The following is a 17,142-nucleotide window of genomic DNA, read 5'->3' as shown; positions in this document are numbered from 1 at the left end:
CATTAGAGGAGGGCATATTGGAATATAGTATCGGTGCCATTACTTGGGCGATGGGAGGAGGAATTGTTTGTTGCGTACCTATTGATGTTCTAGCATGTTTGGTGCTAATTATTTTACCAAAAGCTGTCATCTTGGTTTGCTTAGTTTGTGGGCGGTCTTGCCTAATTCTCAATAAATTGCTCTCTTCTATATTAGGGTTAAAGTTATTTTCCCCCCCTCATTGGAGGCCCTCTATTACTAACTTCCCCCTGCACCTGGCCTTCCTCCCTATTTAAGCCCTTAGCTACCTCACTATCATCAATCTCTTTTTGGATAGAAATATTCCTAATTGCTTTAAGATTGAAATTTCTGCCTTTAATTTTCATGTTGGGCATATTTTTAGTTTTTTTGAGCATCCTAACTTGTCTTTGTGTTTTTTTACGTCTATACACAGGGGATTGGGATACCTCATTGATGTCATAGTTAGAGCTATTAACAAGACATACTTCAGTGGGCTCCGTCGTTCTACCAGTTTCCGATACCGCATCTACTAAATTTTTCTCCATATGTTTTATCTTTTGTTTACATTTTTGCCCCTTTTTAGTGGGGGTTTGTTGAATAATTATGGCATCTTCACTACTAATATTCAAACATTCCCCCTCCTTGGACATTCCCCTCTCATTCTCCTGAGCACTAAGATTTTCTATATCCTGTTCTTTATTATATTCCCCTGTTCCTTTTACAATAGCATCCAATAGAACCGAAGGACTGTCTGGACAAATCAAATCCTTTCCATAGTTATTATTTTGTAATTTTTTACCTCCTTGTGTAGGGAATTCTTGGTCCACTATCCCTCTATCTGATGAGGTAGGGCAATCCCCGGAAAGCATAATTTCCAACAAAGTGGTAATTTTAGCATCCATGGTTGCCAACCTCCTATCTTGGTCCTCTCTGTATTTCTCATATTGCTTCTGTTCTTTAATGTTATGATCCTTATCAGTCTTACCTTCCACAAGGCCCTCCAAAAATGCCAAACGTGTAATTAATTGATTCAAGGCGGCTTGTTAGCCCACCATGGTACCACCGAGCATCTCTTGGGACTCACCCAGGGTTTTCAAGGCCAAATTCAAACTAATGTGTAGGTTAGATAGGAGTAGTAGAAGAGAGTCTCCTTTATCCTCCCTATCCAAACATGATTTTTCATGTTTATCCTTACCTACAATAGGCCTATCCGATGTTATGGGATCTGATTCAGTGGCACTATCTATTGTTTTAAATCGATTGTGTCTGAGAAATGGCACTGATATCCGTTGCACACTGTAGTGCACAAAGGGACCATCCTGATTAATGGGAATTACCAGAGACACAGATTATGGAACTGCAGGGAGCTGCACCCAAGGAAGAGAAGGAGCCATGGGTGAAGAGTGGGTGCTCAATGTCTCTGACAGACGCCTTATGGCGACAGAACAACACAGGGAAAGTGGTCATGCCACTGGCATTATTGAAGACCGCATTGGCACAATTACACTATCCAACACACACAAGGAAGGAGGTCATTGCTACATGAATTGGAGAAACGTGGTTCTGCCCCAATTTAAATGAACATGTGGCTGAATTTGTGAGTAACAGCTTCACATGTCAGCAGTTTACAGCAGGGCATACATTGAGAGTGGTGAGAGGAGCCATACCAAAACCTGTACGCCCTTTCTGCATCTCCACGTGGACAACGTATATATGATCCAAGTCTTCCAAGGATACCGCCAAATGGTAGTGGTTGTTTGCCCATTCTCTAGGTGGATCGAGGCAGGCCCCTGTTCACATGCTAACGGCCATAGAGCGGCCAAGTTCCTGGTCAGGGCGGTTTTCCCAATATGGGGCATGTTTGAGGTCTGGCGGTCTGACAACAGCCCTCACATCGCCAACGCACTGTTTCAGCACATCACGAGCCTGCTAGGCATCCAGCATAAATTTGCCTGTGCGTACCACCTGCAAGCAAATGGGATGTATGAATGCCTGAATGGACTCCTAAAGGAATAGCCAGGACTCCGCAAAGCACCAAGAAAAATTGGTTGCACTGTTTGCCGCTCGCACTGTTTGCAATGCGCAAAAAGCTAGGGTCCAGCCACCATTTAACGCCCCATGAGGTGGTGACAGCATATGCATCTTCCCCTAGCTCCTCCCACAAGAGCACTGAACAATTGTGAGAATAGTACAGATGTGTTAGGGCAGGAGATGTACGAGTACATTACTTCTCTGGTTGCTAGCGCTTCTTTTATCTCTCGCCAGATACAGCGAATTCAGGGGGGCCCAGAAGACTGCAATGAGATCAACTGCGACAACGCACCACAACACTGTGAACTAAAACACCCTGTGATAGTGGGTGATATAGTGTTGCTGAGGAATTTTATTAATCCCTGGAATGCGCCAAGGTTTACCGGACACAATGAGGTCGAAAAAGTGGCAGAAACTTTCTCTAACCAGTTTGTACACTATGTGAGGAGACATGTATTGTGAGTATTTGGCCCAAACCTAGCCGCAACTTGAGCACGGTGAACACCCAGTGCTGACCATGTTAAGAGACCCATCAGTGAGCTAGGTCTCGGAGGAGGTATTCGCCATTGCCATAAGTGATTATTTGGTCCGCGGGGCTTAAGGGCATTGACACTACTAACACTGTAACGCCTTTTCTACGCATTTCAGGTGGGCAACTGTATCACCAGGCTGCAAGGATCAAGCAGCGTAAGTGGAAATGAAGGGAACAATAAAGAACATTATTGTTATTTTATGTCTATTAATTCCCCAGTGGATTGATGGGATTCATATTTTGGCAATTATATGTTGTTACTGCTACTGCTGTGCCCTCTACTAAGATTCCCCCAACCCAAACCGGTGGAACGACCATGTCAGGTGGACAAGAGAACACTGCTGATAAGGTAAGGAGAGGTAAGCGCAGTGTTTACACAGACATGAACAGAGAAGACATGTATCTCACCGACACTGCTCGAGTGTCTAACAACATGTGGTACAAACACATGACAAAAGTAGGTAAGGAAACTACAGGGGAGAGCTGTTATGTCTTCTCTTTAATCCCCTATGCCATCAGTGCCTCTAGAACGTTCATAGCAACTGAAATACCAGCAGCAAGAGCACAATGCCTGATGTATCTCGCAATGGTAAAAATGCAAGGAAGATTCCAAGCGAAGTCAGCAACATTGAGATGGATATCCAAAGGAACATTCCCATACCAAGATAATTACATCAAAACATTAGACATGTGTCACGCCCCTCGCCCAAAAGCCCCTCTGGAAAACCCATTGGCCAGGTGGAGTCAGGACTCATGCATCTAGAACCTGGCATCCTCTTCAAAAGCCCTCATGGGGCCAGTCCTGGCGCCTATGGCGCCAGGCTCATACACCATGAAAAACAATGTGCTTGGGAACTACTTTATTGTATTGTCAGCCAACATGGAGGCATCCACATAGCTTGGTTCCTAAGATCCAAGCTATGCGGTCTAGTGTTTTGGGTGTGGTAGCCTAGGGACTACTTTACCTGGACTATTTTGTTGGGGCTATTTAAACCACACCCAAGCAAGACAACATGCTTCGCGTTACATTGCAGCTTGCAACGTAACGCTCACCGTGTCCAGTTATTCCCTCGAACCTCGGAGAAGCAGAACCTGCAAGGAGACAAAAGGAACATCATTAGCAGCAGCATCTTACCTCCAGTCTTCATCTTTAAACACTCGCAGCTACTGAGAACAGCTTCCTCGAATCTGCACGCCTCCCGGACAGAACAACCTGAAAGAGGAAGATAGAGGCAACATTAAAGAAAGCAGTAGAGACATTTACAAATTACAAACTGCTCAAAAGGCTTACCTGGATGGTCGCCTCTTGGCTGGCACCACTCCGGACATTCCACTCGCACTGAAGAACACCGCGACCTACAAGGAAGGAAAACACAGGTTAGCAAAGGCAAGACTTTGCAGCGCTGCGCATAGCGCTTACTTACCGCATCATAGTGCTCTTAATGCGCCATCATTTACCACTGGGGCTCAACCAAGCTAGTTTGCCGTGCTGAAGGTCTGCATATCTAAGGTAGAAAAAAGAGACATTTTAAACAAAGAAAGACATGCAGGATAGCAACAAAACTAAAGAACAGCAATAAGACCTACCTGAACAATATCAAACGGGCCGGTGTCAGTTAAGTAACTGGACCGCACTAGCCCATGAAAGACAACGCGCCCCTGCAAAGAAGGCAGAACAGAGAGCACGCCTAATTCTACCACAAGGTGAGGAGAGGGCACCAGAGGGACTGAAATCATACGGGGGTAGAGGGAGGATACTTACCCCAGTCGGTCAGTCTTGAACACAGTCCTCCTGTATTTTCAGGCATAACCTTCCCCGCAGAACATCAGGGCAAAGCTGAGAAGCATACCAGCGAGTAACCCGGCTTGGTAGCGTCCCTGTGGATACCAGGTGAGCGTAACAACATGATGAATAATTATTGGCAGCTTGATGAAGCCATGCAGTACATAACTGACAGACCTGAGAAGGGAGAAACGAAGACTATCACATTGAAGGAACTGCCATGTCCCTGGACAAGAGTTAAGGAGATAGGAGGAGAGCCTGGCTGCTGGGAAAGACCACAGATACTAGTGTACGGACGAGTGTACACAAACAAGGGATGGATGGTGGTGGGAAGCAAGGCACTGACACTGGCCCAGTCGTCAGTGAACAAGGTGCAGGAAGAAAACGACAAGTACCTGAAGGAATGAGACCAGAGCGCAAAGTTACTGAAATGCGTACCAGACCGATGCTGATAATCCTTCTGAAGACACCAGCCCTGTGCTATGAGAACAATGGCGAGGTTGAGTTGGTGAGAATGTTGGGTGCAAAGCAATTGAACAGCTTGCAGCCATGAGTCATGAGGGTGGGAACAGCAGTCCTAATGGATCACTACTGGGTGTGTGGATCGAAAGCATATGCCAAGATGCCACCTGAATGGGCAGGAGTTTCTTCACTGGTACACATCAACATGCCCTCATTGGTCATACCAAAGAAGGATATAAAGCTTTATGAATTCCTTAAAATGAAAAACAATAAGCGAAGAGAGAGATCAGTCGAGGCGGCACAAACTGCCAAGGCAGAGAAGACGGGGAAACGGGAAGGATTGAGCAGAGTGAAGAGAGGGGGTAATTACTACTCGGAAGCATCAGAAATGGCACTGGATGAGATCCCTGCACAGGCTGTTCAGCAAGACACAGATGTTCTTCGCATCAATAATACCATCGGTGCAGACATACAGAAATGCCAAGTGGTTACAGATCACTCGCTGGGAGCTGATGGTAACGATTAACTCTACGGTGAATGGGTTCAACGCAATAAAGGAAGAGCTCAGAGCAATAAGGTTGGTGGCACTACAGAATAGATATATTCTGGATCTTTTCATGGCTATGGAAGGAGGAGTTTGCGCAAAGATATGAAGTTCCTGTTTCACATTCATACCTACTAACAACAAAGATAAGGGAACTCTATCGGATGCAGTGGCACAACTGGCACAGACGCCTGCCAGAATGGAGGATGACGCACGTGGATCGGGAAAGGACAAGAGCTGGTTGGCGTCCATATGGTCATGGATGCCATCATGGCTATCAGACGGAGTGAAGGTGATAGCAGGAGGTCTCATATCGGGAGCAGCATCGATGTGTGGGATCAAGATCTGCATGGCGAGATGCAGCAAAACAGCAGAAGAGGCTATCCGAATGCAGATCCTGATGGATGTAAACATAGGGGGAACAAAAGATGAAATTGTTGCAGAACGGAACAAGATCAGATTGAAAATTGCACAGTGTCCACTGAATCCATGAAGCTGAACAACCCGCGCAATCCGAAGTATTATGAAGAAAGGTGGGTCTGGTGTAACCCTGAAGGAGAGTGCTATTACATGCACTGGTCATTCAATGACCACACAAACAACTATGGACACTCCACCTTGGAGGAATAACAAAGATATGGCAGCCCAGAGCTACAGGACTGTCGTATAAGGATGGGGAAGTCTACCACCACTTCCCACTCCTACCAAATTCATGACCCGGAATAAGGCCAGAAAACATCGCAATCACCTATTCTATTGTCGACGAATCCCCACGGGCCAATGGTTGACAAGTATGTCGAGAGGTACCCTCTCAGCCTGCCCTACAGACCAGGTGCGGTACAAATTTACCCCAGAGTGGACGAGAAGCTCCAAGCTACAACTAAAGACACCTCATTCGACAGTCTCGATTAAAGCGCTGAGAAGCCATGTTGCTGATGTCATTAGAGACACCATGACCTAGCATCGTCAGACATGAAGCACACATGCCGTCCGCACTCCGGGACATAAACTCACACTCGAATACATGAAGAACACGAGCTTACAGTTGTATAGTTAGAGGACAGACGCATATACATAATGTCATTGCTTTTATTATTTTTCTCGTTAGCCAAACACAGCAACACAGAAACCACAAGAATCAAGAGATCCTGAGCAAAGCTTGCAGAGGCTTACATGCAAATAACCTTATGGAACAGCTGGAGCACCTATGGGACCTGACAGAACCAAGTGTGACTAACCTATGGAGAATGTAGTATAGCACGAACACCGTAGAAACCACATTATAATGGTTTAGGAAAATTACAGCAGGCTGCAGGCCACAGGCCTCTCTGCCAGAGCCAAGCAATGCTGATTTCAGGCTGGACAAAGAGCAAAACTTGTGAGATAGCACCCGCTGCCAATTCCACATGATACGGGTGACATTCCATTCCCTGAATGACAAAAGCACCAGCTGCAGTAAATACGAATAATGCCTCATAATTCAGAGCTGCACAGCTCAAAATCAGGATCTCCGAACACGTGACAAGGTAGACGCAGACAATGGACAGCGACCAGCGCTGGGAAAGGGAGCCGATCTCAGGCTACCAGACAGAAGACTGCAACAAAGATGCTACAATGTGAGACACATGTTGCCTAGAGCAAAAATAGCACTCTCATAGACTAAGATGGTACACACAAGTTAACATGTAGACACATAGGCATTCTTATTACCTTGAAAAAGTACGCCAAGAGCTGAGAACCTTTGCAGATCCCAGGTCTGGGGACGTCAGCTCTAGCCAATCACAGTTCAGTATCCTAGGGGTGTGTAGCAATGGGCAAGAACCAATGGTCGGACCCTCACACTGCAACATTGTTATAGATGGTGACTTGGGGATGGACCAGGCCAGCTACCTGACATGGGAGAGCCAGTAGAATAACACATATAGGTTACCATGTAGGTTATTAGGCTCCTGACGGCCAATCCCACACATCAATAGGGTTTTGGAGAGAGGCCTAAGTAGTGACAGAGCAGTGATGCAATTTTGTATCAAAACTGCCCTGCGAGCCAGGAGAAATTGAGACATACACGGATTTCTTCTATCCCTGTGCTGATACATGTTGGTTTTGTCTGTATTAAACCGCAGTTTGAACTTGCCATTGACTGAGTCAATCCTCCGTTTGTCTTGTGTATCGTGTTTGGCCTTCCGAGAGTCCGAACTCCTAGTGGCCCTCTGGCATACCTGGGAGTTTGTCCCAACTATATCAACCTGCATGCGGGTCAGGAGGTCAAGTTTGGTTTCCCTATTTAGGTGGTATATGGTTAGTATCTACCTGTCAGTGAGGGCACAGTGTGTGGCCCTTGTGTGATGGATCACTGCACCCCTCTGCCTCACCACCTGCATCCCCATCATCCTCATCCCCTGCCTCCTTATCTCCCTGGCCTTCAGTTGCCTTGGCTGGTACTTCAGCCCCTGCAGCTGTAGATTGGCATGCAGTGCCTCCCGCTCCATGTTTGCAGCAATGACTGGCAGCATGGTTGTGTTGGAAAGTGTTTTTGGGGAAGCTGTGGCCCTTTTGATACATTGGGTGCACCTGGGTGGATTGTGTGCACCTGTGTCCTTATTTCCTTCATCTGTGTCCATTTACCAGCTGCTTTGAGGTGTTCTTATCTCCACCTTGGTTTTGCCCGTATTACCAGCAAATATCAGCCAGCATTACCGGCAAATCCAATCTCGTAATTTGCTGGTGATACCATTATGCCGGTATTACCAGCGCAGGTTTCCAGACCATCAGGTGTTTCTGTTGCCGGTATTATCAGTGCCGATAATTCCGGATGAGGTGATACCGCCACCAATAATTCCAGCAACTGTGTTCTGGCAAAAATGTACTTTGCCAGACCGGTATTACCGACACTTTTAACATTCACCGGCAAACTCGTAATGGGCCCCAATGTCCTTTCAACCCCAAATCCCACTCTCCCCCAGAAGAGCCTGTAACTTCTGCCTTTTCTCTCTAATATCTGCAGATGTTGCTTCTACAATCAGAAGTTTCCGTTCCTCCTTACATTTGGGTAAACAAGGAGAAGGTGGGAACCATCGCTGGAGAACCTTTTGGAAGGATTATTCGAGCTGGACTCTTCTCCCTCCTAGGGCAATGATGTCTAGATTTAAATCTAGAATGATGATTCCTTGTCCTATACATGTACCTGCTCCTAGATCTGGCCTGATGGCTATAGGTGCATGTCAGCTACTGGTGGGAATCCCTGGATCCTCAGCAGATCTACTGAAGGAATGTATGTCCTTCCTTCAATTTGCTGGATTCATACAAAAGCTGTAACATTCTTATGCTTTAAATAGAAAATGCATGCTTACTCCAAAGACTGCAAACAACTTATTTGATGGGCAGGCTGCCTAATTGATTATAAGCGCCAAGCTCCTTCCCTGCCTTTGGGTCCAGGTGTCCCTCTGGGTGACACCATCCCTAGCACCAGTGACAGAGGGATTGGTGAATGCACAAAGGCCCCACCTCTGCTGTATGTGCGGAAAAGAAATATAATCTTCCTCATGTCTGCATTTCTCTGCCCAAGTGATGCCTGGCCCTGCCAGACACCACCTAGACCACCCACTCATGGATGCCAACATCAGGACCCCTTATTCCTCCAAAAGCCACATATTTTGGAGAATCACACTCCCAGCCATTAACTTCACTCTCACCACTAAACGAAAAAGCAGTTTGAGCCAGGCCACCATGCCCACTTGGGCCCTGATTACAAGTCCGGCGGTCTGGAAACAAGGGTGCCGGTAAACTTACTGGCACCCTTGTTTCCGGACCACCACACCACAAGTCTGCCTGCCGGGGCCGCTACGCCCAACAGGTCTGACCCTGCTGGGTGCATCGGCCCGGTAGGTGAAATCGTCACAGAAGCACCGGCACCGTTTGCAATGGTGCCGGTGCTTCCTTCTCCCCACTCCCATAGAGACTCATGGGACTCTATGGGAAGTCCGGCGCTGGATTCGGTGTTACAGGATTGGTGGCAACACACCGGTTATGCTGGCGGGTTACCTCTAACCTCGTAATGAGGCCCTTTTGCTATGATGGCAATAAGGGGGATACATTTGTATACAGTTTGGTGGATTGGGATGAGGGACAAGTCCAGGGGTAATGGACATTTCCCATCTCACAAATGACTACATTTTCCAGACAATCTTTCACACTCTCTCAGTTGTATTACCTTATTGTATTTATTTATATATAGGTGACAGTGTTTCAACTAGATAGTTAAAGTGATTTGAGAGCGTGTTAGGACTGTGGGTCTTGTGCTAGTGTGTGCGTTGCTATCTTCTTTACGTTGCCTGCCACCTGTCAGGTGGATCTCAGAGGGACCAAGCTCCTAAGGTCCCAATGTTTGCAAGGGTTGTTCTGGGTTACTGAGATCCAAAAACTTGAAATTAGGTGCTGGACAGTGGTTCCTCAGTATCCAGTAAGTATCAATATCCACACACTTTAGGTGTTTGCAACATTTGTTGATTTATTTTTCCTTCAGTAATTCACAAATTGGTTGTCACTTTTGTGACCAACATATTCTTTTCTAAAACTTCATATGTGGTAGAGAGTATGTGATATACTTTTATTTCATTAGTGCTGACACGTGTTTCAACCTTTGAGGTCTTTCTCAAGGCAATTGTAGGGTTAGCGTGTTCCCGGATGGTTGGAATTGAAATTCTTTTTAAAACATTTTTTTTTAAATTATATTTATTGGGTTTTAAACAAAATTAACAAGAACAGGTAGCATCATCAATGCATCGTTTATGAATGCACATATAACTCCCCACCCTTCCCTCACTACCAAGACCACAGTTTGTCCTTCAGTTCTACTATTGCCAGAAGCCATCATGGACTGCATGCTTCTTCTGTGGTAGAGTCCACCACCCTTGGATTAAGTAATGACACTGTGAGCGCCACCCATTGGTGCAAGTCTACGCTGGTGCCTAGCTTCTGCTCTCGCAGTGCATTCTCCCATGCCCCAGTTTCTGTCGTCACCCATTTGTGAAGATCCTCCCACCACAGTACTGCACTTGGGCTACTAGTGCTTTTCCAACCCATGGCAATACGTCTCTTTGCTAGAATGTATGTCAAATCCTTGAGCATGTTTAAGGGTTTGTTCTTCTTGGTTCTTTTATATCTTCCCAGGATGCATGCCGTCAGTGTTTGCACATCTAGATCAATGTTCGTGGAATTGAAATTCTTATGTTCAGCAATGGTAGAGGGTGACACCTCTTACTCTCGGGTGAGTGTGTAGTATCCTTGTCTCGCGGATCTGCTTCAGTCGCTCACTGTTGAAACACATGTCAGCACTAATGAAATAAAAGTATATCACAGCCAGCATGGTGGTGTTCATTGGAAGTGGGAAAAGAGTGGGGGAGATCATAGAGGGATACTGCAATGAAGTTGAGCATTTTGTCCAGTGGGGAGAATGAGTAGAGGGGGAGGCCAAGAAGGAGGTTAGCAAAGTAGTCAAGGCGGCTGGGTACCTGAATAAGCATGAGGGTTTTGGCACCGTGGTAGGTGAGGTGAGGGAAGATGTTCCTGATATTGAGATGGCTTTTCGGAGCAGCAGTCGAGGTAGTAGTAATAAAGTGGTGGAGTTTAAGGTTACCCTCAAAATTAACCCTATGGCGTCCTTGTGGGATGGGAAGACCCGGTCAGGCTGAAAAGAGATAGGTGGAAGAAGGCAAAGTATCAATGGAAATCAGAACCTAGATGCCTTTGCTCTTTGACACATTCAGCAGTGACAATGGAGTAGCATCCAGTGACGGACTGCTTACAGGCATCAGGATCAGGTGTGAGAGTAGGGAAGGAAAAGAACATTTGAGGGTCCTCCACAAAAAGGTAATCAGAAAGTGGAAGATTTCAGTGAGGTGGTTTCAGAAGACTAGCAGCTCAGAAAATCGGACTGAAGAGGGTGTGAGAGGTTAGTGTCCAGATAGTTGAACATCCTGCTAAATATGAGTCTTTCCATGATTTTAGGATAGTGGATGAGGAGCAATAAAGTCAAATACAGCAGAGCCAATGTTCTCAATTCAGTACTGCAAAACTGCTTCTTTTTTGGTCTGACATTTTCTGTTTTTGTAGGTTTGTTGGTTTCAACAATGCAAGCAGGACATTGGCACCATTCCCCTATTTGATGGGTCAATCAATCTAAGGATGAGTCGAATAAAGCCGGTAAGTGTCAATTTGTTTTCTTGAAAGGGACATGTTTTGAGATTGTGGGCATATACCCTGCATTGAGCTTTTAAGTTTTCCCAATGCAACATACACATGTTTGGGAAGCAGGGGATTTTTCCCCACTGTAGCTTTGTCACGCTTCCGAGCATTGACAAACCTCCATTATTATTTAGACCAAATATGAAAGAGCATGCAAAGTAATGTCTTGGCAGATAATGTGTCAAAGTTGCAGTTCTGTTGTCACAGCATTGACGTCTTTGTGTGCAAAGGTCTTTGCTCTCTGAATCCTGTGTTGGCTAATTTGAGTTACAAAATGACAGTGAATGCTTAGATTGTTTTTTCGTCATTATCTGCACATGCTCATTAGCTCTGTCAAGTCTCCTCTGTCCATGGAGATATATGTGAGTCCAGAAGAGAACTCCTGTTATAGACCAAGAGAGAAACTACATAAGAGGGATCGCCATGCAGGAATTAATTCAAGGGTATTTGGGGGAAGTGCCAGTTTAGCAAATACTGGATTGAGGGCACTACTGAAAGAGTTTTAAGGCAGTTGGAAGGACGGTAGACCAAGAGAGGACAACAGCGTTTGACTGGACTGATAAATACCATCACTGGAAGTTGTGGCTTATATGGAATGGGAGCTGCAGCATGTAACACCCATGAAAATAAGACGCACTATTACAAATGACAATGCAAAACTAACGTAAAATCTCAGAGGATGACTACTAGTGAAGCACAGCAGAAGTTAAGAGCATAGACAAACAGTTATGAAGCACAGTCAGGACACAGGAGGTGCTTTATCAGATGGTTTATTACGTTTTCTGGTTACAACCCCCAGCACAGCCTCCACACAGCGATGCAGCTCTTCAACTGAACATCATGGAACCTTGATGCAGCATCATTGCTAAACATTTCCTCCCCTGCATTCTAAGTTCCATCATCCTACTACAAGTAACTTCACAAAACATTGCATGTCCTTCCAACATTTCCCCAGCTCACCTTCGCAATCCTATTTTTATTCCACACTTTTCCTCCCCTTGCTCTCACTGCATCTTTCAGCACCTTCTCTACCAAATCAGGTTCAGAGTATAAAGGATCCCCTTTATCCTCACTATCCCTTTCTTTATCCTCACCCAATCTCCACACTCAACATCAAGCTCTTTCTTCCCTCTCTTCTCATTCTTTCTCGCAATCCTCCACACCTTCTTTACTTTCATCCATCCTCTCTGAACATCCACCGCACAGTCCGGCTCTCTCGTTCTTCCCAACCAAGGCTCACCACCTTGGTATTGGCCTTGCGACCTCTCATCAATTCGAAAGGACTCATTTCTGTTTCCGCATTCGGAGATATTCTCAAAGCATATAACCTCTCCTGAACCGCTACTCGCCTATCCTTACCACACACTCCTGCCATTCTAATAGCCTCCATCACACTCCTGTTAACTCTCTCCACCATTCCATTTCCTTCTGGATGGTATAACGCAGACGACTTATATTTTATCCCACACTCTCCCAAGTACTCCTGCACATATCCACCAGCAAATTGGGCACCATTGTATGTGTGTATGCTACAAGGTAATACTTACCTTGCAAATACCTCTTTTAGAAATTCAACAATCCTCTCACCAAGGGTCTCTCTCAAACTGTTGTATTCAACCCATCTCGACATCATATCAATCAGAACGTCAATGTATTTTCCTCAACCACTCCCCATATCCACCGGTCCCAAAATGTCCATAGCCAAATCATCCCATAGCTTACATGGTACAGTAGTTTCCACCTAGGGTTTGGATTTTGCTACCTCACACTTCCCAGACATCCTGCATTCCAAACAATTATCCAACCTCACCTCCATTTCATGGTTAAACCCAGGCCACCAATAATCACCCCTCAAAACGGCCTTAATATGGGTGATACTTAAATGGCCCTCATGTGCCAAGTCAATAATTCTCTCACAGACGTCTAGAGGCACACCACCACGTTCCCAACGGTATAGCAGCTGTCCACAACAGACAACTCATCTCGTACCACCCAGAATATACTCTCCCTTTGATTAAGCAAACCTTTGGGCGGCCACCCGCATTCTACATACTTTCTGACATTTGTTATGGCTTCATCCCTATCAATGGCCTCTAACTACATACTTCTCGATATGACCCCTTCATAATGTACATAGACCATATCAAAGACATCCTCAAACTCACCATGCTCCTCCACCTGACCTCCTAAATGTGACATGTGATCAGCCAGAATATTTTCACGTTCTGGTATAACTTCCATTTTAAGCTTATGACATTGCAGTCTTGTTACCCAACTAGCAACACTTCTTGACACTTAACTGAGACATTTTGATTCAAATAAGGCTTTCAGAGGCTTATGGTCAGTGCAAATAATTCATTCCATACCCTATAAAAAAATAATAATTTTTCAACCGTTCAATGACATGCCAATGCTTCCTTCTCAAGTACGGAATAATTTTTCTCAGGCCCTTTTAGCACACGGGAGGCATGGATAAATATTTAATCTCTTCCATCCTCTTTAATCTGGGACAAAGCCGCTCGCACTCCCCATCACTGGTGTCCACTGTGACAGCACTCTTTCTCTTAGTGTCGAAACATTTCAGAGCCTTTGCTAAGTCAATTTCTTCTTTAATGCAACAAAATTCTCTCTCACATGCACTATCCCAAATGAACTCTTCCCTTTTTAAAAAAGGTTTTCTAATTTCAACCACTTTATTGGCAAAATTCTTAACAATGTTTTGATAGAACACTATCATGCCTAAAAAGGACCTAAGTTCGCCTTTTGACTTCGGCCTCTCTTCCCTTTTTCATAGCATCCACCATTTCTTACTTGGGTTTCAAACCAGTACTGGAAATCTCATGACCCAAATATTCAACCTTCTCTTTCTTGAATATACTTTTCTCCCTTCTCAGGGACACACCCTTCTTCTCCAGGATAAACATTACACAATGTAGTATCTCATCATGTTCAATTTCATTGTCACTACATACCAGAACATCATCTTGAAAACGGAACACCCCTTTCATTCCACTAAACAAATCGATCCATTACCTTTTGAAATACAGATGATGCAGACACTAAACCGAACGGCATATATCTACATTGAAAAACCCCTTTGTGAGTTATGAATGGCGTCAGTTTTCTACTCTCTCCCTCCAATTCAATCTGATGATAGGCAGGCGTCATGTCTAATTTTGAAAGCACACATCCCTTCTCAATCATCGTCAACATCTCATTCATGTTCGGTAGTGGTTGTCTATCCACGATGACGCACTTGTTCAACTCATGTAAATCGACACAAAGGGCCTCATTACGACCCTGGAGGTAACCATGGCGCTATTAGCGCCATGGTTGCCTCCAAAATCTTACCAATTCCGGCATGGTGAATGGAGCAATTACCGCCCCATTCCAAGGTTGGCGAGGGCGGTAATTCCCCATTCACCATGGCCCTTCCCCATTCCCATTTTAGCCCCCATAGGGCTCAATGGGAATAGGGAAGGCGGTAATTACGGTACCGCATATTGCGGTACCGTAAAAAGTCCCTTCGCGGGTCCCGTCCAGATATCCATTGCACCCCACCTGCTCTCTCAATGATACCCTGCTTTTGCAATTTCATAAACTCACTCTTTACCCGTCCCTCAATAGTAGAGGCACCAACCGTAATCTTGCAGCAACGGGAATACCACCTCTTTTGAGAATAATTTGATGCCTCGTCCCTTTAATTTTTCTAGCACCACACTCAAACACTTTATGAAACTTTTCCCATACAGGCACAGATCACTCATTAACCTACAACCACCTTGTCCACTAAATAGCGATCTAGTCTGATTCGTAACTTCTTTTGCTCACGCTATCCCAGTTGCGCCTTTCTTCGTTACATACATTTTTCCTTGTGCATGTCTTTCATTGAAAACAAACTGGCCAGTAAAGTATCCTCACAATTTTTTTTTGTCCATGTTGTATCAACCATATTTATACAATTCCTTTTTGTTTTGCCTCCCACCATACATCCTTAGGCATTAAGGAAACCTTTGCACCCGAGTCAGCCATTATAGAAACCTCTCTCCCCTTCACATTCACACAGGCATACAGATGTTCACATTCATCATCATCCTCAACATTTTGTATGCCATTCACTGTGATGTTTTCTATCATAGGTTCCTCTTCATCTTCTGAAGAACCTGCTTCCTCTTCAGCAACATATAGCACTTTCTTCTGAGCAAATTTAAAATGTTTGCAGCAGTTTGTAAAGTGTCCTCTTCTGTTGCACTTTGCAGAGACAATCTTGCGACCACAACTGTTAGGAAAGGCAGCAAAGTGTGACAAACACTCACAACGGAAGCATGCTCGGTCAGCCCTTTATGCAATTTACCTTTACTCCCTCTGTTATCGGAATTGCTTTTATTAATCAATGTTCCTTAGGCGTTTTCTTTTGGCTGTTCTCTGACACTTTTAGAACTTCAACTTTCACATCCTTGTTCTCTCATTCTGTTAGTTTTTGCAACAAATGCCAGCAAGTGTTCAACTATACTCGCAATTTCCAGAACCTCATCTAGAGTTGGTTTGTCTTTTAGCCAGAGTTCCTCTCTTATCTTGTTGCAGCTACAAAGGATCATAAATGAATCCCTAATATGTTCATCAAATGTATCACCAGATTTGCAAGATAATGCCAAATAGCTTAACATATTCCTCAACGCCTCCATGTTCTTGAAGACGTACACCAAAATTGTAGCGTTCTCGGATAGTGCTGGTTTTGGGGTTGAAATGTTTGTCCAATTTCAGGAGAGCTACTTCAAACTCATTGGAAGCATCCCCATCACCTATTTCACTTAGGGATTGCAACGTGTCATAAATCCGTTGGCCTTCATACCCCAGAAATCGCATTAGCAAAGATACTTTCCGTTCTTTAGGGAGGGAGGTAACACAGAGTCAATGTACAATTCCTCGTTATCATTAGCCCACATCATGTCCTTATTCCAGTCTTCTCTGGTCGCGGGAGCTTATATTCTTCCACCTCATCAGTATGACCCTTTTAGCGATTAGTAGGCTCACATTTAGCAGTTTACGCCATGTCGGGTTCATCTTTCCCACTGCCCCCAACATACATATTTTCGGGGACCATTCCATTGGCTGATCTGCCATCATGTCCAGTGCTCCCCATACATCTGCCCAATATTGTTTCAATTTAATACAATCCCAAAGCATATGAAATATGTTCACGTTCTCGCTGTTGCATCTGGGGCAGTTGCCGGGTAAGGTGGGATATATTTTCTTGAGTTTGGCTGGGGAGTAGTGTGTCCTATTTGTTATCTTATAATGAATCAGCTTAAATCTTGAGTTGCACGATATTTGTTTGGTTAGTGAGCATATCTGAGACCATTCTTGATCCTCAATCTGTTGTCCCAGATCTTGCTCCCACTTGCCCCTGGCTGAATGATTCACTCTCGGTCGTGTCTGTATTATAATCTTGTATAACGCTGAGGCGGTTATCTTCTGTGTTCCCCCAATGTAAATGTAGCCTAATGCCATGTTGATTTCCGGCTCCTTCAGGAATGAAGGGAACAT

The 17,142-nt window shown here is 44.9% G+C and overlaps 1 protein-coding gene across 1 annotated transcript in view; it reads left to right on the top strand.

Moving 5' to 3' along the window:
• Positions 1–17,142, top strand: part of LOC138526013 (uncharacterized) — an 805,753-nt gene that overhangs the window by 38,181 nt on the left and 750,430 nt on the right. The window contains exon 2 of the mRNA XM_069636306.1: positions 11,464–11,553. Coding sequence (XP_069492407.1) covers positions 11,536–11,553 — 18 coding nt within the window. The 5' untranslated portion in view covers positions 11,464–11,535. The remainder of the gene's footprint in view (positions 1–11,463; positions 11,554–17,142) is intronic.

This window comes from Ambystoma mexicanum, chromosome 7p (genome assembly GCF_040938575.1).
Source record: "Ambystoma mexicanum isolate Mex_15411 chromosome 7p, UKY_AmexF1_1, whole genome shotgun sequence".
In the NCBI taxonomy this organism is placed as follows: domain Eukaryota; kingdom Metazoa; phylum Chordata; class Amphibia; order Caudata; family Ambystomatidae; genus Ambystoma; species Ambystoma mexicanum.
Note: the sequence above shows the minus strand (reverse complement) of the source record. Positions and strands in the feature narration are given on the sequence as shown.